Source organism: Trachinotus anak, unplaced genomic scaffold, assembly GCF_046630095.1.
Source record: "Trachinotus anak isolate AG129_WGS33_773 ecotype Australia unplaced genomic scaffold, CSIRO_AGI_Tana_v1 ptg000032l, whole genome shotgun sequence".
In the NCBI taxonomy this organism is placed as follows: Eukaryota; Metazoa; Chordata; class Actinopteri; order Carangiformes; family Carangidae; genus Trachinotus; species Trachinotus anak.
In genome coordinates, this window is record NW_027273883.1 from 13,193,752 (window position 1) to 13,219,640 (window position 25,889).

General features: G+C 39.7%; 2 protein-coding genes across 3 annotated transcripts in view; one reads left to right on the forward strand and one right to left on the reverse strand.

Moving 5' to 3' along the window:
* The first annotated feature begins 1,209 nt into the window (after positions 1–1,209).
* gtpbp10 (GTP-binding protein 10 (putative)) lies at positions 1,210–6,963 on the forward strand. The gene is made up of 10 exons (XM_071468754.1): positions 1,210–1,366; positions 2,398–2,591; positions 2,763–2,854; positions 3,106–3,250; positions 3,339–3,412; positions 3,493–3,545; positions 3,640–3,747; positions 3,882–3,959; positions 4,106–4,229; positions 5,125–6,963. Exons 1-10 carry the CDS (start codon positions 1,334–1,336, stop codon positions 5,334–5,336), a joined length of 1,113 nt encoding a protein of 370 aa, XP_071324855.1. The 5' UTR covers positions 1,210–1,333; the 3' UTR covers positions 5,337–6,963.
* Positions 6,243–25,889, reverse strand: part of adam22 (ADAM metallopeptidase domain 22) — a 64,827-nt gene continuing 45,180 nt past the window's right edge. Inside the window, exons 11-31 of one of the 2 annotated variants that reach the window (XM_071468753.1) lie at positions 25,095–25,261; positions 24,922–25,006; positions 24,535–24,625; positions 24,374–24,425; positions 20,729–20,828; positions 20,472–20,543; positions 20,063–20,155; positions 19,100–19,180; positions 18,906–18,956; positions 18,741–18,804; positions 18,540–18,645; positions 18,334–18,453; positions 17,567–17,735; positions 16,777–16,888; positions 15,915–16,005; positions 15,462–15,515; positions 14,831–14,938; positions 14,370–14,470; positions 14,095–14,161; positions 10,199–10,322; positions 6,243–9,138 (exon numbers count right to left, since the gene is read on the reverse strand). In XM_071468753.1, coding sequence (XP_071324854.1) covers positions 9,118–9,138; positions 10,199–10,322; positions 14,095–14,161; positions 14,370–14,470; positions 14,831–14,938; positions 15,462–15,515; positions 15,915–16,005; positions 16,777–16,888; positions 17,567–17,735; positions 18,334–18,453; positions 18,540–18,645; positions 18,741–18,804; positions 18,906–18,956; positions 19,100–19,180; positions 20,063–20,155; positions 20,472–20,543; positions 20,729–20,828; positions 24,374–24,425; positions 24,535–24,625; positions 24,922–25,006; positions 25,095–25,261 — 1,929 coding nt within the window. In that variant the 3' untranslated portion in view covers positions 6,243–9,117. Of the gene's footprint in view, positions 9,139–10,198; positions 10,323–14,094; positions 14,162–14,369; positions 14,471–14,740; positions 14,939–15,461; positions 15,516–15,914; positions 16,006–16,776; positions 16,889–17,566; positions 17,736–18,333; positions 18,454–18,539; positions 18,646–18,740; positions 18,805–18,905; positions 18,957–19,099; positions 19,181–20,062; positions 20,156–20,471; positions 20,544–20,728; positions 20,829–24,373; positions 24,426–24,534; positions 24,626–24,921; positions 25,007–25,094; positions 25,262–25,889 lie in introns of both variants that reach the window. The other variant, XM_071468752.1, reaches the window with a different exon arrangement.

The following is a 25,889-nucleotide window of genomic DNA, read 5'->3' on the forward strand; positions in this document are numbered from 1 at the left end:
GACAACCCAGTCCTGTCTCTGCTCTTATTCAGTCTAATAAAACTCTGCTGGAGCAACTTAGATAGGCTATTCCACATATATAAATAAATATATAAATAAAAATATTAAAAAATTTTGATATTGATATTTAGTGCCGTCTTGAATTGTCTACTTTATCCCATTAGGATAAAACTTAACTTCAAATCCCTCTATTCAGCATTTATAAGCAGTACACATGTGGTTGTACGTGTGTATTTGTTAACAACTAAGTGGTGGTAAATAAATATTTTTCATTAATAAACACTTACAGCTGTGTACAATAACATCATAGTTGCTAATAAACCATTTATTAAGTGTCCATGTGCTGATTATAAATGCTAAATGGAAGGCTTTAAAGTAAATTGTAAAAAGTAAATTGTATTAATTTTACTGAAGAACCAGTATGGCCTCAAAATCCACTGTGTATGTGTGTGTGTGTGTGTGTATTTTGCATCTAGGCCTACAGGTTGAGACCAGGATGTGTGTGGAAAAAATTATTAAAACTTACATCTGTCAGTGTTTCTTGTTGACAAACTACAGTTTTTAAATGACTGTAAATATGTTTTTTGCATTTATGTACAATAATAGACATTATATGTCTATTATCCACAGACATATAATGTTCATGCAGCTATACTGTATCTGTCATAAGCCATTGTAGGCCAATTATATCGGGCCTCTGATTTATGGGTCAGGCTCTAGAAACAAACAATACAGCTGGTAAAGGTGGGGTAATTTTAAAAATGTACTATACTGCTGGGTAGTTAAATCTCTAATAATACATCATATTTTATTTGTTGACTACATTTTATGTTATTAGTCTGAATTTGTAAAGTAACTAGTGACTCAAGCTGTCAATTAAATGTAGTGGAGTAAAAGTATAAAGTAGCAAAAAATGGAAATCTTAAGTAAAATACACACACCTACAGTACTTAACCTGAGTAAATGTTCAGTTATTTGTTGTTTTATTTACATTTTATTTACAGGGCCTACGATCTCTTCTGTTGGTATTGTTCTTTGTTATAAATAGGGGACAAAAATGAGTTTATCTACACCAGCATATAAGAATAGATGTTTTGTCCTGGACTGGAGCAGCAGCGGTTCAGTCTGTGTCTAAGGCACAGACTGTATATAAAAAGGTCTAAGGTCAGACCTGCAGTCCTGCAGAGTCCCGCCCATGGTCCCGCCTCTCTGTGTCATGATCCAATGAGCTGAGAGAAACAAACTATCACTTCCTGTCCTGCACACAAACGCATGTCTGCTACCCACTACCTCAGGCAACAACGCGAAAAAGTGGCAATAAACGCCACTGAAGATGGTTCAGTTCAGTAGACTCTGCCTCCGGAAGGTAAGCAGTGAACCAGACCAGATTTTAATGTCGTGAAAACAATTTAATCGACGGCAGCGGTTCACTAACCTCTGTAATCGTGACATTGGCTGGGAAGCTAACTGGCTAACTAGCTTCGAAACATCAACAACTCGATCTGTAATCTCCGCAAATATTTAGCCTTTTATCAACATTAATTCTTCTAACAGTGCGAGTTACCTGTGACTAAACAGTTTCTGAATGACCATGTTTTAGCACTAAAGCTCAATTTTAAATTTGTAAACAGTAGCTTGACAGAACACAACTATTTTCAACAGCATTACTTGGTGCTCATCAGTTGTCATGGAGATAGGTTTGTTAAGGCTCGCCTCAGTGGCTGTAGACTTTCATTAGAAGCTCTTTCTTATTGTCAGTGTTTGCTATGTTAGCATGAAAATTCATCCTTGGCTTTGGAAATAGACAAAAACAGTCCAATGAAGCGATTGACAGCTCTGGTAATCAGTGGACCTTGAGTCTGCATAGTTCTGTCACATGTTTGTAGTTTCTTTGACATAATGGGAATAATATATAATCAAATTCAAGACTTATTTATTTGTAGTCTTGGTGTAAAGACAGTGAGGTGAATAGATCACATATGGCCATCAAAGCAATATAAGCAAGTCAAATAAGTCAAATAAGTCACAGTCCATGTCAATATGACCTTCCACCTGTTGTTGGAGCGCCTTTGGAGCTAACTCATGCCTTCCACAGCAGAGCTAGTGTGGCTTACCCAGGTTGAATACCATTTCTGCATTAAATTTAATGTTGGTATTAAACCTAGGCAAGCAACACTAGCTCATGAGTTAACTCCAAAGGTGCTCTTGTCAAAAATATAATATAAAATAATATATCTTTTACTGTCACATGTCAATAAATGTTTGTAAAAAAAAAAAAAAAAAAAAATTTGTCTCTGCCCCATACTTGACTTATCTGTTAATTATTAGTGCTGTTGTCCTTAAAGGTACTTGGATACATTTGTGAATCTCATCAGTCTCTTTTCTGCCTCTTTGCAGTTTGGAAACTTTGTGGACAATCTCCGTCTATATGTACGTGGAGGCAGCGGCGGCATGGGTTTACCCCGTCTTGGGGGACAGGGAGGGAATGGGGGAGACGTTTGGGTGGTGGCGACAAAGAACCTGACCTTGAAGAAGATCAAGGACAAGTACCCACAGAAACGTTTTGTAGGTGGAGCAGGAGCAAACAGCAGGTCAGTTTCTCTAAATCCAACATTGAGTTTTCTTTTAAGTGCCAAGTCAGAAGTTAAGTTGATAAAGATTTGATTTATATTTGTCAGACATGTTGAGTAATAGATGCGAAGACCTTGCAGTCAGAGCTGTTTTGTGTATTTATTGTGCGTGTGAATTTAATTTATCAACAGTGTCCGAGCACTGAAAGGAGAAAAGGGCGAGGACAAAAAGATCTTTGCTCCTGTTGGCATCACTGTCACCACTGATGATGGCAGAATACTTGGTAATATAAAATATGACACACCACCTACTGTTGGTCAAGCACTTGTAAAATCCTTTTGAAGAGAGATGCTAAATTTGACATAAAAACTAATAATGCACAAGAAAGTTTTTGATTAGGAGGTGAAGTACAGCATTTGTGTCAGAAAACATGAAGAGGGAATGATCAGGGGAGAGAAAGGCCAAACAAACACTAAAGATCTTGCCTTATTAATGGTTGTGTTTTTTCTTTTTTGTCCCCATTTTCCCACCAAGGGGAGCTGAACGCTGAAGGTGATCGTCTGATTGTGGCGAAAGGAGGACCCGGAGGCTCCTTCTACTCTGGGTTTGAGCCCAGTAAGGGCCAGGCCAAACACATCCGGCTGGATCTCAAACTTATCGCTGACGTGGGCCTTGTTGGGTGAGAGCAGAAACACACATGAACATATTGGTTTGTTTCAGCTGAGGCTCAAATTGGCTCTAAGTTTCTTTGAAATTCTTATTTTCAGGTTCCCAAATGCAGGGAAGTCCTCTCTCCTGACAGCCATGTCTAACGCCACACCTCAGATTGCCAGCTACTCTTGTATGTACATAATGATAGGCACAAGTGTTTACTGTGTTTGTTGTGTTTGTGCCATTTTTAAAATCTTCATTATTTTACAGTCACAACTTTGAAGCCGGAGATTGGTAAACTGATGTATAAAGATTACAAACAGGTATGGGAAATGCTTTTTAGTGCTTTATATTTTGTAATTTAACTCTCCATTAAAGTGGTTGCTCTCCTTCATATAATTAGATTTTTCTTAGTAGATCTCTGTCGCTGACCTCCCAGGCCTGATTGAGGGAGCTCACATAAACAAAGGCATGGGCCACAAGTTCCTAAAGCATGTGGAGAGGACCAGGCAGCTGCTGTTTGTGGTGAGTAGAGACAAAAAGCACATGAGCTGGCACCTCTATATAATGAGTTTGAATGTGGTTAATCTAGCAAAAAAATTGCATTGTGTTGATGACGAGCATGGAGTCTTGTTTGATTGTGTTTTGTCTGGCTGCAGGTCGATGTATGTGGTTTCCAGCTGGCTAGTAAAACACCATTCAGATCAGCCTTTGAAACTGTGCAGCTTCTCACCAAGGTGAGACTGATTCTACAACTGAACTTGTGTTTCTATTATCATTCTTCTCACTGACTTGAATCCTCACTTATCTGCCTCATGTGTACCATTTATTTACCTCCTCCATCTTTTTCACCCTCCTCCTCCTCTCTCCCCATTGCCTTAAGGAGCTGGAGTTGTACAAAGAGGAGCTTGTGTCGAAGCCTGCTTTGCTGGTGGTGAATAAGATGGACCTTCCTGATGCTGAGGAGAAACTACAAGAGCTGCAGGAGCATCTACAAAACCCAGATGGTAAATTTGATCGATTTTTTTTTTTATTCCCTAGCTTTATAATTTACACATTTGTGATGCAAATGAAAGTATACCTTTAAAGATGGACCTCTTTTTTGCACAATAACATCTCTAAACCCCTAAAACTTGGCATTTTCCATTGAGAGGTTGAGTCAATTCATTTAAGTCAAATTCAGGAGTAAAGAATGTAAATCAGCAGGAAATGTAAAAGCGGAACTTAGTTTTACAAATATTTTTGCTCAAAACATCTGAATGTACAGTGGACCTACAGTAATTACACTTTTATCACTATACTGAACAACAGTCACTTGACTTCATGAAAAATAAGCACCTATAAAGAGCTGCAGTTCAATTTTATGTCTCTTATTTGGCACATTTGTAAATGCACCAACAAGGTGGAAAAACCTGCGCATAGTGATATCGTGCTTCTTTTGGCTGTTTAAACTTTGAATAAATGAATTATCCAAGTTCAGACAAACTAAAGCAAATCTTCCCTTAAATATTTAACTATTTATGAGATAACCACTTATAATTATGATTATTTCAAAACAAAATCTGCATTTTTTTTTTTACTTTAATTCATCAGAATCCTGCTTTTATTTTTATGTGAGGATTTTGATGTGAGAGTGATATAGTGTCACAAAGCAGTAAGTTTTTCACCACTTAAGGTGAAGACTAGAAGAAGATTTACAGTTGGAACCAATATTAAGAAGAAAGGCGTTTACAGACATAGGTCAATAACTGAGAAAAGTGTAGCATTAACGGTGCATTTTGACTGATCACAAAAAAAAAAACAAAGAATCACAACCAATTGTTTTGCCTGTAACTTGTGAACAGGACAATAATCAATACTAGGCTTTAATTTTGTTATTCACCCTGTTTTTTCCTCCCACAGAGTTCTCAGATCTGTTGCCTGACGACATGATACCGAAGAAGTACATGACCTTCAAACATGTGGTTCCTGTCTCTGCCACCACTGGGTTTGGTATTGACCATTTGAAAAGCTGCATCCGAGAGTCGCTTGATGAAGACGCAGCCATGGCAACTGAAGCCATCCATCAAGAAAGACTGCAGGCACTGAGGTACCCCTCACATGAGCATTTGTGATAAACATGGACACCATCTCAGATTTTGGTCAATCTACAGTGTTTGATGACAGATGAGTCTTATTCTGTCTGCCAGAAAAGTTCAAACTGGGGAAGTAGAACTTTTTAGTGCGGTGCAGGTAAACGTCATCCACTCTTTACAACAGAAACCATGCAGTTTCAGTGCATTTTAGGATGACGTTTGACTTTCTTATTGACCATCACAGTCAAAATAATGTTATTATAAGTGTTACTAGGCTGCGCAAGTTGAGTCGCTAGCGGTTGTTGTCAAAATCTCAGTCACTGTTGATAAGGTCCTTCTTTATTCAGAAATGATACTAATGTGAAGTATTTATATACCTATCCATGAAAGGCACAAGCTTTAGCTGCACTTACATTAAATGATAAAGAAGGTCCTCAACAACCCCGAAACAGGAGAGATGCATTTATACCAAACAGTTTTTTTCTGTTTCATCTGATTGCAAGACTGTATTTATTTTTTGTTGATGCGTGTTGTATAATGCACTGATCCAATTTTGTTTCCCCCAGTACATATTCTTGCACCTCAACGCGGGGAATCTGAACCAGTACCAATGCTCTTTCTCCCAAATTTAAAATCTGTATATCTGTGTAGAATTTGTTGGGATCATTTTTAATCAATTTAACATGAAGCCAGGGATGTGGCACTAAAAACAGAGTCTGCAGCCTTCTGCAACTGAATGAATCATGGTAGAAACACTAAATTCTAGTAATTTTAATCAGCAAAGAAACAGTCTAATGTGGATCAGTCATGTCTTGGATCAGTGCATCCCATGAATGTTGTAATACAAATAAATTGAATCAGTTTTCCACTAAACATGCAGTGTTTCTTTTTCTCTACCAGGTGAGTCAGTTCTGAAGCTATTAAAAATGGCAGCATAGACTGTTGTGTTGATGAAAGTTTTATTTTATATTAAATATATTACAATACTGAATGATTAAGAGGAGAAAAAAATATGGGGATTGATTTTTGCATCATCAAGTCTGTACAGCATACAGGCAAAAATGAAAAAAAAAAAAAAAAGACAGCAACTGGAGTTTTCAGATTTGAACTAGTACTAGTAGGTTTTTAAGGTTCCTGGAGCAGAGAGCCGATGCGTCTGGCAGGATGGGACCACATGGTTGAGACTGGGTGGTTGGTGTGCTCCAGTACACGAATACATTCAAGTCTCTGGCCAGAGAGAGAGAGACGACTCATCTGTGGGGACGTTTGACAGAGGGGCCCTGGTTGGATTGGTCAGTCTCCCCATGTGCACAGGCAGATGCAGCAGATATGTTAACAGGACGATTGACAGCTGTACAATCACAGCAATCACTGCAGCCTGCATGGTCCCATCCTTAGTGGAGAGTCCTCAGAGTGTCAATACAACGTCCATGACACCAGGACAAATGTCTCAATGTAGCACAGTATTATGATGTTAAAAATATTACTCAAGAGCTCAGAGATAATGCGCCTGGGCCACTGGATTCTGACCATTATTTTAAGAAGACCAGAGCAGAGAAGAAAGCTCTGTATGAAGGCAAATCATGAGCCTGTTCTCATTTACAACATCTGTGTCCAAAACCTATATATGATACAGATCAGCACATGCCAGAGGAACAAATGTGTTCTCATTATGTCTCCATTCAAACTCATCAACACACATAATTACAATAATGCACTTAATTACTGTTCGAATAGTTGCTGTACATAATGCTGAGAAAAAAGTGAACATTACAAAGGTACTTAATAAAAAAGACACTAGTAGCAATATTAGTCCAGTATTGTGACGATCATATTACCTATACAGTCCTAATGCATACATGAATTACAAATGAACAGGTGCCCACACCGAAACAAAAATCAACAACAGTAAAATGACAAACAAGAGGCCTTAAGACAAAGGTTTCTACACAAGGTAGAGCATGAGTTGTAACTGTACAAAGAACTTGCTTTTGGTGAGTGACATGGGCTTTGTTTCCAGAAAAATCCACCTTAAATAGCTACACTGATGTGACAAAATCCCCAATCATCTTAATCATGTTTAAACCCTGTGACTTCCTGCCATAAAATGTCCTGACTTTGTTCAGGCAGTGTAGTCTGTGGCACACAAACCCATTAAAACAACAGCAATAGGCAATGAGAGGGGAAAAAGTCTTTCAGTGTCATGCTCTGTTCCCATTATGGTCTCACAAATAGCCTACCAGAGAAATAACTTAATTTTGATATAGAACTGTCATGCTGTTGGTCTTCACAAGCTCAAACAGCAAGCACTGTACAGCATAGTAAATCATTTACAAGGCTAAATATCTCAATCATCACAGCTAAATCCAAAATGCACATTTCAATCACGGTTCCCAGATTCGCGCTGAGTTAAGGTTATCAGCCACACTCTTGACTTCTTGACTTCATGTACTCTCACGCAAAAATGGGAGCACACAGGTCTCACACTTCCAAATAGCCAAACTCAAGACATCTTAACATTATCAATGGGAAATTTCCAAAAACCACGAGTGAAAAGTGGCACATCTATAACTACACCAAACACATCTCAGTCCATTCATTTCACACAGGCATGGAACATAAAACTATTTCAACTTTGCTAAATCAATACCATCTCAGTAACATTCTTACTGTGCCACAATCAACATCTTTGTCAATACTTCCTCAGTCATTACCTCATGTCTGTATTTCTCCCAGAGATGGATCAAACCAGTGGTAATATAAAAAAAAAAAAAAAAAAAAAAACACTGTTACATTCTGCTGTGGATGGAGAAAGCTATAGAGGTCACAGTCACACAGGAAAAAAGCCAAAGGGAGGAAAAATGAGGATGAAAAGTAGAAACACAGAAGAACGAGTGCGGGGTCTCTACACTCATCTACAGGGGTTCACTTCTGTCTACAACACAATACAGCAGGAAGAAGATCTTGTCCTCTTTCAAAATTAAAGCAAAAACATACTCTGTGTGTATTTCACTGTACATATTTACACACGCACAAACAAACCAAGGGGAGGAAGAGCAGGTCGGGTCCATGTCATGGGTTATGGGTTATAACTGCTGATACAATATGAGTTACCTATAGTGGAGAGAAAGCATCTAAGCCTACAGAAGGTATAAAATCACTGCCCCCTCGCATGCTTTCATTTCAGATCAGACTGCGGTCCTTCTCGTCTTTTCCCTGGGAGGAGGTTGCTGATAAACGGGGTTGTCTCATGCATACAGTGTTGGAGTTTCTACAGCGATTCGCGTGCGTCAAAATGATCCGACAAATCCAGTGATGCAGTGTGATATGATGACCTGCTCCTGGCTCCGCTGCCCCTTTTTAGATAGGAGCTCGAACAACTCAGTGGTGTTGAAGCGAGTGTGACGAGAGCTAAGGAGGATGTGTCGAGGTTTAAGGTTTCAGGGATAGGAACTGGTAGAGGGGGTGGGAGTGGTGGGGTTTCCAGTCCCATAGGTGAAGCCTGAGCAGACAGGAACAGCTCAGTCTGAGCTCCAGCTGGTCTGGAGTGGATGTGGAGCTGGTTTCTCCGCTGGCACGCCGCATCATTTTGTAGAGATCCACTGAATGTCTGGCTAGACAGCCTCGGAGATGCTCTTACACACTAACTCACACACCTCTGCCTATTTCCACTCCAGTGGGGGGCTCTCTCTCTCTCTCTCTCTCTTTCTCTTTAGTCACTTAGAGTCAATTTTGTTTTAATGTTTGCGTTTTTCATTCATAGAAAAGGAGAGACAAGTGTAGTTCCTTGAGGTCTTTTGCAAAGTGGGGAAAACGGCTGTTATATTGAAGTCTCCCACAGCTGAAGAGACAAGAAGGGAGAAAGCACAGAAAAGAGAAAGAACAGACTTTTAAAAATTGTCAGACTTCAATGATGGTCAGTCCCTTCACTTCCTATTTATGTAGATTTAGTTCTGTCTTTGTACTTCAAGGATTGGGCTGGTCTTACAAACACCAATAACACCAGCCTTATCGTTTAAGTTATGATCCTTATTAGCAAATGTGTCTTAGTTTTGAGATGTGAACACAACCCAAGACTAACCATTTATGAAAATATTTACTTTAATCTAACATCTGACATTAAAGTCTTATGCTGGGTCTCGTGCAGACATATCAGCCTGATAATGGCCCAACCACATAGATGAGGAGCACAGGGAATGAAAATGAACGTTGGGAGTGACAGTTGCTGGTTTTATGTTTAGTATGTCATAGTAGAAGAAAACCAATGTATCATCTGGGATATCTCATTAAAAAAACACTAATTTTCTCTAGCGTAGTTTGGCAATTTATACAATGCCTGGCCCAATAAACACGGCAGAGCTTTTTTATCTTTCATTGAAGCTATCATTTGATTATCTCTGTCAGGTCAGAGGCATTACAGGAAATTAATCACACATGCAGTATGTATGCTGCATATCCATACATTCATCATGTTTCTATAGACTGGGAAAGAAAAAGACACGGCACATCTTCACTGCCTGTGAAGAAAACATGATAACTAACAAACATTAGCTGTTGGTGATGTCAGGTGGAACAGTGAAGTTGGTCTCTGGCATCTACAGATCACCTACTGTACGCACAAGTCATGAAAAAATTCAGTGAGTCACAGCAACAATTTATACCAATAATCACTTAATCTGAAAAAAACTATACCAGCACTATAATAAGCACGCTTTAAATTGTTGGCTCCAGCAAGGCTGTAACTCAATCCAGGTCAAAAGCCACTGTGTACATTAAGATACTCAGCATCCATAATTACCAGCTCTATTTTGTGCCAGTCAGTGCAGAATCTCCACTGTACTGAATTATCAGTGTTATAATGTGGTTTTAAATTACACAATGTGTTCCTTATTGATACTTGCCCTGGCGCTCTGCCTGTTGGCTTTCCTCTGGTCATCGGGGAGAGGGGGCATGGGGTACGGGTATTTCCTGCTGGATGCAATTGATCCTGTAGAGGATGTGGGAGACTTGGCAGGGGATAGCGTCCTGAGGAAAAGAGGAAGCGCAATTATTAAAATATTGCCTCTTCTTTTCTAATTGGTGTAGGATTAAGTTGCCCAAAGACACAGATGGATAAATGAGGTTAGACTGAGGAAGTTGAGCTAATGTTAGATCTGTGACTTTGGGCAACATCCTCCTAGAGCTGCTCTAATTATTCAGTGTTCACCTTCCTGTAGAGAGAGAGGTTGCTCTTAAAAGCTGTTATTGCTGCTCCCCCAAAAAGCACAGAGAGACAGCTCATGTGCCACAGATCAGCTTTTAGGGGCAACCTCTGTACACAGTCCGTACTTCTTTACACAGCAGTACACAGTACCCAGCAGCGGTGTGGGCATAGTCATGGTTTCCTGCAAGTCACATGCTTCACTGTGCGGCAACATTATTTTTCATCACCCGCCACTGACACCCAAATGGCCAGAATTTGCAGAAATATACCTTTAGCCTCAGTGAAAAGAGCATGCTGCTAAAGGTATGTTCTGCTGTCAGCTGAGCCGGTGTGCAGTCTTGAAAAGTCGGATCAGCGAGTGTGTTAAAGTGATGAATGCTGGGACCAGCGAGTATGATGAGGTGACTGGGACGGCAGACCACACCGGAGCTGGGTGAGAACAACAGACTAAGAGATTCAGAGGGAGAGGTCCCATCCGGTGAAACAGACACAGAAAGCCTGCCCCGCTTGTTTACACCACTACTGTGTGTGGTGACCAGAAATACCTGCACTGGTCAAAGTAGTGGAGAGAGTGAAGCCGGTTAAAGGGCCAGTTCCAGAAGTACTTTTAGTAAAAGCCTTAACAGCAACATCTCCTGTATTATTAAGCAATTCTGTAAAGTTATGTTGTGTATATTATAATTTTATAAATAAATCAAGCTTTTATTTTGCTGTGTTGAAAGGCTCCATATACAATAGAGTCAGAGCTTCACTTGCAAGTACTATGGAAAACGCCAAAAATGCCAAATAAACCCACCATGACATTACAGTTTGTCATGTTGAAAACACATAGTAGCCCCACTCTTATTCCCAAAAGAACTACACCCATTGTACTATTATGGCTGCTGGTGTTATAATTTGTATAATTTATAATAACCATAAAACTTTGGAGATGATCTGTGTAATTCCGCTCTGTGGAATTAGCCTTTTTGTTTTAGTGTTATTGTCTATGTTGTGCTTCTTTCTTCTGTTCGGCAATTATATGTTGTATTACACGTGTACAACTATTAATTAGGGAAAACATAGATATCAAAATGAAGTTGATTATCTTCTAGACAGTTGTAACTTGTTACAGATGATTCAACCTGAACAGGATCGAACAATCACATCACAAATCAGTGAAAGTTTTAGCTCTGGAACCTGGATATGCCCGATATAACCCTCCACATCTCTCCACTCTGTTACTCTATTTCTATCATTGAGTACATGTTATAACAGAGGGAGGGGCAGACACGGTGAAGGTCTATAGATGACAATGCCAATTGACTATTTGGTGACATTTTATTTGTTGAAGTTGTTGTGCTAACATGGGACCTGCGCTCTACAGAGCCCATGAGCCCATGAGCTTTCTTGTTGTTAAGAAAACCTTGTGTTTGTGATTATCTATAGACCTTGGACACAATCAGAGAGGTGGCCTACAATTTGTCACAGCAGCTCAGTGATGATGTCAGAGCAGCGCCCCAAAATGTTTGGCTCTGCAATGACATCACACTGGTGCAAAGGCACGCGAGGACACTGGGAGTGCGGCAGGGCCGACAGATAGACACTTACTGACACAACAACACTGAACATGCAGAGGGAACAAGAGGCTGAGGGGGAGAAGCAAAGGAAGGGATGAGGAGAAATCAGGAATAAAATGACTGTATTATAACTGTAATACTAGCACAGGCATTAAGAGCCATTTTTGCATCAGTACAGTACAGCAGGAAATCAAAATCTGCAAAGTAAAATGCAGCTGCTTAAAAAAAGAAAAAAATATCTTTATTAAAACTGGGCAAAAAATATGATAGAATGTAAAGCAGAAAAACTTATTTTCATCATCTCTTTTTTTTTTTAATGGTCAGCAGCAACCCCTCGTCACAGCATGCCTGCTGTCGATAACACTTTCTCTCAAGTATTACTTTCAAACTTCCACAGAAAAAAGGCCAGATTGGCACTAATTCTTACTTTCCTTGACCAAACCACAAATCAAACCAAAAGTGAAGGGGGTTTTAGACAAGCGTGTGGGGTACAGGACATGGTCTGAGGTAATACCTAAGGTAAGGTCCTTGAGTGTTTCTATTCACATCTTCTACCCATTTAGTTACATCATAAAACTCTGTTTTGAAGCGAGGGGTTAAATACCTGTGGGAGGGGGAGGAAGGGGAGGAGGGGTGATGGACACAACGCAAGGAGGGGGAGAAGAGAGAAAAGGAAGGAAGGAAAAGAAATGAAAAGGACAGAAAATCTCCAGAAATAAGCAAGTGAGGGGGGGGAGGAGAGAGGAAGAGGAAATATTTTAGGAAAGCAGAGCAGAGCAAAGATATCCTGAACAAACACCAAGATGCAATTGAGAAAATGGTGAGAAAGATGGCGGACAGACCTGTGTGTGGTTTCAGATGAAAACAGCACCATGAAAATCACAAACAACTGTGTCGTGTGTTACAGGCTCAGTTGCATATTGGTTACAAGTCACATCATTCCAAGCGGTTAGCTTCTCGCCACTCAGTCAGTCTCATGCTTGCAATGAGAACAGGTGCACTGCAGACTACTTCATATGCCAAGACCTTCAAACCCACAAACAAACAAACCAACACGCCAGGCTGGGAGGCAGCCGATGCACACTGTTCATTGTTCATTCACAGTCAACAGGCATGTATGCACATACTTCATTTGTTCACAGGTTATGAGCAAAGTTTACAAGACTTAGAGGTGGAGTACAGTGTCACAAGGCAGACGAGCTTAGAGTTCACACTGAAAGAGACAACGTGAGCACGCTGTCGTGTGAGCCTCAGTGCAACATACTCTTTATACCTCTATCTCTGATACAAAATTCAAGGAAAGCATTTCTTCCAGAATTGTGTCGGGTTTTTTTTTTTGTTTGTTTTTTTATTCAGCTATGCTACACCTTCAAAGGATAAGCACAGTAATATTCTCTATTCTTTATTTATAATTTATCTTCTGGTCAACAGATCTAATAAAAAGACCAAAATCAACAATAAATTAATCCAAACAGAACATTTGTGTAGCCAAAGCCTGACGTCAGTTTTTCCACTGTGCCACAGACCGTCATTGTTGTTCAAACTACAAGCAACATATAAATGAGCCATGTGTTGGAAGGGTGACATTTTCCTTCTTTACAGTGAACATGGGCAGTTTATTTTAAGTCTATTCCTGTCGTATATACTCTAGCACTGCAAACGTATTCATCCATGGGTGAAAATAGTCCCCAACAAATACACTATTTTTAAGTAGGAACTAGTGTCAAAACATTATTTTGATGTTTTTATGAGTTTTTTTGACAAACAAAATATAAAATATAAAATAAAGACCAATCATTGTCTAAGTTTCATGTTTCTAGCTCATTCCGGCTCACAGGAATTTGAGCCGTAGTGGAACACAAACCTGAGCAAAAACAACCCCTTCAAGATTAGAACCCTAATTAATGCCAGCTTCCTGTACAATGACCCACTGACCACCACGTCTGTTTTCCACTAGAGCTTCTGTTTATCTGCAAACCTCAATGTCAATGTTCATTGACTTCACAACATTACCAGCTTGCCACAAGGAACTTACTCTGTGGAGTTAGAGCGAGCACGAAACTTCTTTCCTTTCAGTTTCTTACGATTACCACTCAGATTTCCTGGCGAGAAACAGAACATAATCAGACTGGTTAAATACAAATAATTACCTGCAAAATATTTACTAGGGGTGATGTTCAATACAAGAGAGCATTTGCTTTGGCAAAACAAAGATATTGTATTCCTTCTTTCTGAGGCACCCAAATTAAATTCAGTGTAGGATAAGCACAACTACTTCCTCTTATGTATGAGCAGGGATTTGTGCATTACCTTGCCACGAGTTGCTCCTCGGTCGTCCATTTTCACAGATCTCAGAGATGTGTTTGGCATCTGGGATTCTCTCACTCCATGAGTGGGAAAGCCCATTAGATCTACACACACACATACACAGCAAAGACAAAATATCATTAGTGCAACGCCGGCTTTCTAAACTGTTACAAATCATTACAGACTGTGTTGCTCCTGTTGCAGATGTAGCGACCAGGGAAAGGCTGAGGTAAATGAAGGAGAAAATGAAGACACCATCGCAGCAGATGGCAACATTATGAGCTTGTCTACAGCAGAGAACACAACACACACACACACACACACATACACAATAGCTGGTGAATGAATGAATGAGTGATGGTGAGATGGCACACCTGAAGCCAAACAGTGAGATGTTCTGAGAAATGGATGTGATGGAGGGAGTGAAGGGCGTGCAAATCTGCAGGTGCGACAGACAGGCTGACCTCTTCTTGGAGCTGCAGCCAGAGTTTGTGCTGACCCCCGGAGGCATGTCACTGTAAAAAGAATCTGCATCACCAGGCTTTGTTACATAGTCACCTGGGGGCATTTGCCTGTGAATACAGAGCAAGTCATTTAGATAGGAGTAAACACAATCACATTAAAATTACAGAAAGTTATTTATCATTAATTTACAATGTTCAATTTGTTTCTATTTGGTAATTATGTTACAATAATAATTTGTTATAGTATACTGTATAAAACAGGATATATGGGGTCATTTTTTCAACTTTACATCCTTTTTGATTACAATTCTTCTGTTCTTTTATTTTGAATATGAATGCAAGGCTGTCGCTTGTAACGGAGTAGATTTGCACTGAACTGATACTTGTAGTTAAATAAAAATTCCACCACTGGACACATTTTGCAAGACAATAATAAGTTTCAAATAATTTAAGAGAACGAGGTACGTTGCAATCAACAATTTCTGATTATTAACCACAGATTTTGTTTTATGCAAAAATTTAAACCACTGTGGGGGAAAAAACATTGCTGAGAGAACACAAATTCTTAAATATACCACAGCTCTGACATTTAAAATGCAACATATGGAAAATAGCGTTAAAGTGAGCAAACCGGCAGAATCTTCGGTGAACCTCAGACTCGACATAGCATCTCTGCTTATAGCTCCTGTAAAGAGAAGAACATGTATGCTCAGCCCAATAGTAAAATAGCTTTTGTCAAATGTAGTGCATAAAATAAAACCATGATTCCCAGCCTTGTTAACTTGTGATCCCTCAAAACAAAGCAATATTATTTGGGACCCCTTGTAATTGGCTGCATATCTTTGTGAGTTCTGTTTAAATGGTTTTAGAAGCCCCTAAAGTCTAAAATTACTGTGTAATTGACAAGAGGAAAAGAGGAAAGTCTGAAAACAAAAACACATTTTTTTCCTTTCCTATCCTGATAACCATCTCACAACTCACCACCCCTCAGAGTTCTCCCTACAACACCTGGTGGGGGCCGGATGACTGGCTTGGGAACCACTGATAAAATAACAGTACCCATGCCAGCTACAGGGACACTTACTTGTAGCACCAGGCTGTAACAGCCAGTATGAGGGCAAGGAAGAGAATGGAGCCTACAATGGCCCCAATGATGATGTTTGTACTGGTGATACCTGAGACAGAGGAGGAGAAGAGGAAAAGAGGAGCAAGGGAAACCATGTGTGTTAATTGGATGTCTCTTGTTTCCTGAGTAATGTGGACACATGGGGATACACAAACCACAAAACACTGCAGCAGAACACAGAAACACACTACATTTAGCAGGAAAAGTGTAAAAGGAGAACAAGGGGGAATAAACTGAGAACAAAGGAACTGCTGTTGCCCTTCAGCGCTACTCTGAGGGGAACTTACAAGTGCAGTAGGTTCCCATTCAGGAATTAGGTTAACAGTAACTTTTTAAATGTTTTTTTAATGGTCAGAATGAACTGACCACAGTGGGCTGAAGTTGGGGTGCGAGAGAAAGAGAACCAGGAAATGACATCAAAGACAGGACAAATACAATGAAAAAATAACTCAAATCTGACCTCAAGTCACTCCGTCAAAGACATCAGCCTGTCGACAAAGAATGAGTGTGAAAATAATGACAAACAAAAAGAATGACATGCATGGTTAAGTGAATACAAATGCAGCTGGTTGTAATGATCAGACACGAACCCAACAGAGAAGCTAAAATAAAGAGAAATGATACATTGAACAAAAAACAAAGAAAAATCATAGTAACATTTGTGGATTAGTGAGGGGGAGGGATAATAAAAGAAGAACTGAGAGAGATGATGTTGGGGTGGGGGGGGGGTGGGGGCAGAGAAGAATGAATGACAAGAAGCAGAAGAAAACGGGATGTGGATAGAAGTAGCAGCAGGTAGTGAGAGTGTTAACATCTCTACCTGAAACTGAGGCAGTCGGTCCCACCACAGGATAACTGAAAGGAGACGTGGAGTTACAGTCCTCTCCGGTCCAGCCCAGGTAACACACACACTTCAGCTCATTACTGCACACCTACAGCATGAACATCAAAATATGAAAAAAAGATAGCTAGTTTTTTTATTTTTATTTTAGAACTGAGAAACCACATTTCATGCAGATACTCAAAATCTGAAAATAACAGAAAAAGACACACATTTCCACAGCAATGAGATTTTAAATAATACTTTGAATTAACAACCTGAGCTATGAATAGGTAAATGTAAGACCTAGTGTCATCCAATAACATGCTATGACTGAACATACTGTATTATTGGAGATACCCCATTTGTGGTTTTAGGAGTAATGCTACTGTAAAAAAAAAGGTGTCCACCAACAGTTAATTTAACGACTAATGTTTAAGCATTAAGCTTCATCTGGTGAATTAGGGCCTGAGGAGTTGGCTGATATTCAGACTGTATTTAAGAGGCTCTGACAAATAGAGTACAAAAGTAACTCACATTCCCACACACAGCACCTCTGAGGTTGGGAGAATTTTGACATGGTTGAGAAACCCAATTTTTTTTTTTTTTTCTCTCCAATTGTATTTGAAGCTTGAATTCAGTTTTGGACAAAGATAATTTGTCTTTCGTCTCAGTCGTTCAACTAGCCTGAAATAAACCTGCTCTAATCTATATTTGCTCAGTGGCTAAAATGGTTGTACATTTGTACTGTATGTTTATGTGTGTGTGTGTGTTCACTGTATGTGTGTACCCCGTGTCCAGAGCAGATGGTCTTGTCATTGGTCCCGGGGCAAGTGCTGAAGTTGAACTGTTGGATGGGGAGACATTTGTGATTGAAACAGATGCGGTCTGTCCCGCACGCCGTCCCGTCCTCGACGTATCCCAGGTCAGTGTCTCCATCGATCAGCACATGAGCACCACTGAACAACAAACACAACTGAGTCACTTACACAGCTCCTGATATGGCAAATATTATCTTCAGTTAAGGTAAATGTGACCTGCATGGCCACTGTCTGGTAGTTCAAACAATCTGTAGTGTTGAGTGCACCCCAGAAGTTATTTTGTTGGGGTGTAAATTATTTTACTCAATGTCCCTCGACCAGTTTCATCTACGTAATCAAAAAGTAATTTCCTCCATGCCCCAGAAAAATAAACATTAAGAACAATGGAGACAATTATCAGTAAGGAAATTACTTTTTTTTTTTTTTTGGCAGGTGAATTTTTGGAAATGGTGAGTTTGGAAAGATGCCTGTCCTGAGGGACTGACACCAAAACTGATGTCTCAGACAACAGTCAAAAATGTATCATTTCAAACTTAATTATAGTAACACTGTAAATACACTGATGACAAATCATATTATGTGCTTTTGCCAAGTTGTGTATGGTATTTTTTACTGCTAGAAAATAAAAATACAGAACCCGGGAACAAACTAGTACAGAGGTTAAAGATGCATCGCCAGCAGTCTTTTTTTAGGCTGTTGGTTTGGGCATTGAGTGTTTTTCTTCAATTATGTGTACCTGCAGTCAAGAGAAGCGCTGTGTCGGGCTACAGAGAACGAGGTCAGCCCTCCCTGCAGCTCTCCAAGTCGCGGTGCAGGTGAGATGTTGGAGCACAGCAGGTACCCACAGTGAACATCCCTGAAACACAAAGGTGCAACCAAGGATCACTTAGAGAGAATGACCCAGAACTGCACATTTTACCTTCACAGAGAGGAGTGGCTTACTGTTTGTTACACTGGATCCAGGTGTCCTTGTCCTTCCCACAGTTGCCTTTTTCTGTCCCCTCAATGTTGAGCTTCTCGTAGCAGAACTTGTCAGCCGCCGTTGCCTCTGAGGGAGACACAACACAACACAATCAACATTAAGATGTACAGTACAGGAAAATTATCTATTAAAAGTTTATCACATAGAAGTATTAGACTTACTCTCTCCCCAAATGTACTTGCACTGTCTGTCTTTGGTTTTGCACCTTCCATTGAAGCAGCGACCCTATAGAGAGAAACCATTTAAAAAAAAAACAGAAGTAAAAGTTTCTCTTTTTTTAAATGTAAAATACGGTAAAATCCAGTAACCACTGTCAAACAACTCACCTGATCCTTTTCACATGTGTAGCCATCCATCTTGTGCACATTTGGTGGACACTGGAAAAGAAAAAAAAGGAAATCAAGACACTACTGTGATGTTCTGTACAAGCCATATCCTGTGACAGTTTGAATATTAAAATCAGACCTTCTGCTGCAGAAAACTGTGTGAGGGAAACTGTGTGAGGGAAGCTCATGCTCACCTGACTGGAGTTGCCTGTGCAGTTTTCTGGGATGTCACAGTCATTCACTGCATCTCGACACACAACTCCCGTGAACTCCATCTGCAGCGGCATACGATAAAGATTACACAGGCTCTGAGAGTGATTGTAATTGTGCCTTTGCACCAGTTCACTTTCCTCTTGGCAAACCACACCATCGTCTGTGATAAAGATTTATCTTGTCCCACTATTTGTGGAATATTCCCAGAACTCAAATTCTTGGATTTTATAGCATTAATAGGCTCTCACAACTATACTTTCAGGGACAGTGCACTGTGGAGGCACAATAGGTTATTGCTTGTTCTGCTTGTGCAAGTCTTCTAAATTTATTGGCTTGAGTCCTGTGAAACACTTTGTATGTGTTTTTTATTTGTAAGTATTTCCATTAGAATGTACTGATTGTCTATATTGATTGTGCTTTTCAGTGTCAAATGTAACTTGCACTGAAAAGCAAACTAATTTGAATATTTTTTGTGTTTGTATCTGAGTATTTTTTAGTGTTTGCATTTTCTCTATTTACTTCTTTTCACCTGTTGGGCCTTATGAATGTATTTTCTCCGCCTCTTGCTCTAAGATTGTTAATAAAGACTTGTTTTCATTTGCTGTGTGAAATTCCCAATGAAGGTCTCTTGACTTACATGTAGCAATTTAATAAGTAGTTTTGACAGTACACCTGTGAGTTTACAGGTGTGCATAGACAACCCCTTCTAGTGCACTGAGGTGGACAATTGTGGTTTTGTTTGTCGAGGGAAAAAAGTCTCTGGAACTTATTGCTTTTACACTTGGTCTAATTTTGAGCAAGTTTTCTTCGTTGGTGGTTTCATCCAACTCACATTCTTTAGAGGTGAGTCCCTCTGCTTTGCACCATGAGTAGTCATCACCTCTATTTAACCAACTATGAAACCCAGCAGAAGACGGAAGGTGCAGCTGTGAACTGTCTTGTACCTGGCAGTTGTTGCAGCAGAGTCCGTTGCTACACTTTGAGCCTTGAGTCAGGGAACACTTCTTACAGCAGTCATCACCCTCTCTGGCACACTCCTAAAAGACAGAAACTGTTCTCAGTGGTCCTCTTTTGTTTTGATGCAACTTGTTTATGTCTTTCATGTAACACATCATCTCATCATACAGTACATTTAAACAGCAGCCTCTTTGGACAAACTATAATCATGCAATGACTGTGCAACACTATACAGCTCTTTGATTTCTCCAGTGAAATTACTTCATTAGTTCAAATTACCTCCTATCAGACAATGTATGATTCAGCAGATGGTTTCATTGTTAGAAAATTAGCCCATTATGTTGACCTTGATTATCCAGTTACCCTTTAGCATAGATCTCCAGAACTGTAACTCACCGCTGGGCTGCCGCAGTCACACTCCTCTCCGGGCTCCACGAAGCCGTTTCCACAGACTGGAGGGTCTAACAGCTGAGAGGGACGAGGGCAGAATTAACATTCAAAATACTGAGAAAACATCTTTAAATAGATGCAGTGGTGTGTGTGTGTGTGTGTGTGTGTGTGTGTGTGTGTGTGTGTGTGTGTGTGTGTGTGTGTGTGTGTGTGTGTGTGTGTGTGTGTGTGTGTGTGTGTGTGTGTGTGTGTGTGTGACCTACCTTTAGAGGTTTGTTGAACAGACAAGCTCCTCCTCCGCTGTTCAAGAAATTGTGGTACTCCTCCACGTTGCAGTCGGAGAACCTCTTGGGCAGGTAGAAACTGTTCAACACAACCATATCATGCAGTTACTGTGGATATAGGACAGACACAACCCTCAGATAATACTGAGAGTGAGATGGCTTGCTCTGAAAAACACATTACAGGACAAAACACTTAGTAACTGGCATGAAGAAATGTAGTTTTAAACCTTTTACCCACACAAAATGACTTTTCAGTCCTCACATTTAATTTCAGTGCTACAGGCAATACCACCGCAGATTTGTCATATTTAACAAAGTTTGTATTTCTTACAGGAGACACCATACCATAAATATTTGATGTTTTATGACAGGTTTACCATACTCACAGTTCAGAGGAGATCCTTACTATAACATGGAGGCAGATAGACAGTATAGCTAAGACTGTGAAAACATGTATGGAGATATCTGTAAAGTGTAGATGGATCTAAGATGCATTTGTGAATTTTGTCCTGAAAATGAACCCGGAAATTGTGAATGACTCGCTTTTGAACTGTTATTGCATCATTTGATACTGTGCCCCTAAAATGATCACCTCAATTTTACTCACATTTTCAGAGATTCTCAGAACAGAAATCAAACTCTACTGACGCTATCATTAAGTCTTAAATGTTGCAATGTGATTGCTTTGATTCATCCATCCACCTGGAGCCCAATCAGCATCTGAAGTATTTGTCCAAGTCTATTACAATTGAATCTTCACTCTGAAGCTTTCAATGATATCGACCTAAACCTGAGCAGCACTTAAATATTATTAGCCTCTGCTGCTCTGTCAGGCTTAATGTTGATTATGCTGCTAACACATACTTAACTAGAGTGGCTGTGGTAGTCATCAGGACTGACACAGGAGACAATGCAATAACAGTGAGACTCACTGAGAGTCAGAGACAGTCAGGGGCTGTGAGAGGTCGTTGCTACTTCATATATCATGTGACTGAATGAAGCCACCTACAGAGATGATGGTTGGATAAGGACGCAGTAATGATGCTTTGATGGTGGATGAAGTACACTACAATATCTGAGAAAGATTTCAAAAATGAATCAGGTTTAAAGTTGTCCCAGCTTTGAGATTTGTGTCTTTGATTTCTAATTTGCGCCAGGGTTGAATCTTGTCAAAATCTTGTAGTGTTCATCTCTTTTTTAATAGTAATAAGGGGTGTGACAAAGACGAAACGTGCTTGAATGATTCGCTGGTCAGCAAAAGAAGGATACAATCGTTACCATGTGGACTAATATTATTATTCAGCCACGATAAAAACTGTTCATTTCGGTACATATGACCATGAGATCAAAATATGTATTCCTAAAGATTAAAACACAGATACAGATGTAATTATCTGCCTATACTATATAGATCTATTTAATTAAGAGTGTGAAGCACCTCCTGCATCCAGAAGAAATTCACTAACATCTAATATCATTTCTTTCCCCTTTCACTCACTCATTCATCGTCAGCCCATCACCCCCTAGTGGTGATTAGAAGAAAAGGCAGTGTTTACACACTAAACCACTATTATTTAGTTGTCTCTGCAACTGGCAAACTGTGCAGGGTGCTTCGTGTCTACAACTTCTCTGTGTGCCCTTTTCTGTTCTATTTATTCTTGTAATGTTGCACCAGTTATGCCTTTAAAATACATATTTTGTCCGTGTTTGTTCATGGAAACATCCATTCTTTCATGAGAAGACAACAGAAAGGAAACAATACAAAAACTATTCAAAATCCTAACTCGACCATAATGCACGTTTAAATAATAAATTGCGCAGCTCTGTGCACTCTTATGAGCTTATATTAGGTTTAATTAGGATTTCAGATGCTCATAATAAGCTGTCAGACACTGCATATGAATACAAACATACTCTATATATGAACAAACAAATCGACTCTCACACACATACATACAAACACACACAGCTAAACCCTGTGAAAAAAAATGTGAAAATAGTTAGTAGTAGTAGTTGTCAGGTTAGGTAGATCAAACATGCAGGTGCTGAGGGGGAAAAAAGAAACTTTCATCAATGGACATGACTGAGGTCGCTCATTGAATACAAATGTCTGAAATACCATTGACTTAACTTTAGAGAATATAGATCTGGGCCAGATCCATTCACAGAGGACAGGCTCAAAAGAGCACAGAGTGACCTGTCCTCTGTCATGTGACCTCATGATCTCATAGCAGGTTAATTATGGTAACCCAATAGAGCAGGATCTGGACAGGGAGTGTCAAGGGAGTGTACTGTTGTTACACGGAAATGAGGTAGACAAATATTGGCCTAAGATGAGAATGACATTGCAGACTGTTTCAATCGGTTAGACATGGACGAAAAGAAGTGATGAAAAGTCCTGACTTTCAGGAGGGAGGAGGAGCCTATCAATAATCAGAATAACCAAATTAATCAAATTCTCTAGGTTGATCTGCCGGTGACGTCGGCCAAAAACTGAAGAATACACATAAAGTGAGATTGTACAAAATGATAATGAAAAATACAGCCAGTGTTTAAAAAAAAGACTTCAAACTGTATTTGTTCATATCATTCGAATCAAAAGAGAAGCTGGGGACACAGTGGCTGTAGTGCTGCTGGATGAAATGGGAAAGGTTGTGATGACTGACAACCCCTCCGAGGCAGCCAGTTGGTTCAAAACAGCACAGGCAACGTTCTAGCCGAGCTTCTGCTCACCTGCTGTCCCATTCGGGATAGAGGGGGAATGTGAAAAGTATTTAAGAAGAGGGGTATACGCACACAAACACACATCACAGTGCCTCTTGCACACACAACACACCCAATCACATCTTTATGCTCACAATGGCACAATGCCAAGCAAGCAAAGAAAAAATACAGAGACTGGTTTATCACTTATTTCCTAATCTTAACAAGCAAAAGATTATATGATACATTTCTACTGAAAGGAGCCCAATGAAGTTATATAAACAAGCTGATACCATACACAAAATAAACACAGACTGACACCTAGTGGTTCATTACAACACTACAATAACACTCCAGGGAATTGCATATTCGTACTGATGAATAAAAGAATATTTAGATGTAATTTTAGGGACCTACATAATCTACTGTTAACTAACATTTAGGTTTTTTAGTTTATATAGATTTATATTTAGTCAACCTTTAACCTCAAAATACACAGGAAATTATTTAGTAGCCACAGACTCACGTTTGGAGATGGCAAGATGAGACTGTTTACTTTCAACTACTTTTAAGTCAGATTTGATTTAACTGTGTGGTGACAACTGCTATCTATTTAAAAATAAAAATCAGATAGATATGGCACATTAATGTAAAATCATCTTTTCAGGGATTTGGACATGGTTGAAAAAAAATCCAGTGACACTGATGAAAAAGTCATCCCTGCACATCCACTCCAAACCATAAATCAAAAAATGAAATCCAGTTTAATAAACAAAGTTCTAATCCCAGTTGGAGTAACATTTGTTCAGGAAACTCTGATGACACACACACTGTGCATATTATGTCACCAGCGAGAGACAACTGTGTTTTTAAGAACCATTTCTGTCTTGATGAGGAAATTGTAATTTAAAAGTAACTTACCCAACATCATCCATGATACAGCCTGACCAACGGTCATCACACTTGCATTCACCTGGACAAAACAAACATTAATATCTTTTTATTGCATAGATAGGAGGCTTTAAAATTATTTTGTGCTATAAACGTAACAAATAAAGACACATTAAGACTAAACTACGTACCATTGAGTATCCTCTTTTTGTCAGAGAAGATGCCAATATTCTGTCCAAGAGACTGAGCGAGGGTTATGGCCATCTCATCTGTTTTCCCGTACTGATGAAACAAGGCAGACAGACAGAGAGCGAGGAGAGAAACAGCAGGAGACAGAGAATAAAAGGAATATTAGATCAGTCTGGTGAGAAGAACTTGTGTTACAAAAGAGTTTACAGAGGCATCTGCCTTTAAAGTGAAAAGCAACAATAATTGGACTGATACATGAAGTGGCTACAAAAACAAAACAACAGTGTAGAATGTATTCTCTTTCTAATGGACAACTGAGAATGACTTATTGTTGCTGCTGACAGGTTGTTAGGGGATTTTAAATCATTAATTTGTGGTTCAGGGCTTACCTCATTCACTCCACCTCCTTTAGTGAGGGAGCAAACTCCTCCCATGTAGGAGGCTCCACCCCAGCTGCTATGAAAGCGAGTCCCTCTGATAAAACAAGGACGTTATGTGTTTAATAAAAAAGATGCTGAGCACAAAGAACACACGAAAATCCTTTTTTGATATTCAGACTCACGAGAAGAGGTGAACAGAATCGCATTTCTCCTTGATGAAGTCTTTTCTATACTTCATGAACTCCCTCAGGGTCACCATTGGGTCGTCGTCAATGTTGAACTTGTTGTCAGCTGACCAGGTTTCCATGGCAACCAGCACAATCCGGGTATTAAGCTGTTCCTTAAAGATCTGGGCAATTAAAGGAAACTTAAAGTCAATGTGTTATCTTTTAAAAGTCAAAGCCACAATTTCAAAGTTCTTGTGTAACTGAAAGTACCAAAGGAAAAAAAAAAACGAAATGACATGCCCTGATCGACGTTAACAGTGACAGACATGTTTCAAATTCATCATCATCTCCAGCTGTTCATTATGACAGCGCCAGTCAGTCAGCAGTCAGTATGACCAGTATGATCCTGCCACCAGACAGCAGCACATTACAGGCAGCTAGACAGAGTCAACAAGGGCAACCGTCTGAAGGACAAAACAGGAGAAAATTGGATGGTAAATAATAATATTTGCTTTCATAAGATGGAAATCTATTGGGATCCCGGGCCAGACAAACACTGGAGGAGAGGACAGGAGCAAAGCCTCTTCGTTTGAGCTAAATGCCACGAATCTCAGGACAAACCTGGCAGAGCAGAGACGGAGCAGTCAGCGATATGTGATACTGTCCACTCTGAATCTATATGTGCATTTGCATGGCAGGTTCGCTATATTAAGAGCTGTCCCAAATCAGCAAACAATAAAACACTCAGACAGTGTCCGAGTCTGCATTGGTGCTGGCTCCATATTGCATTTCTGTAAACATTATGTTGGT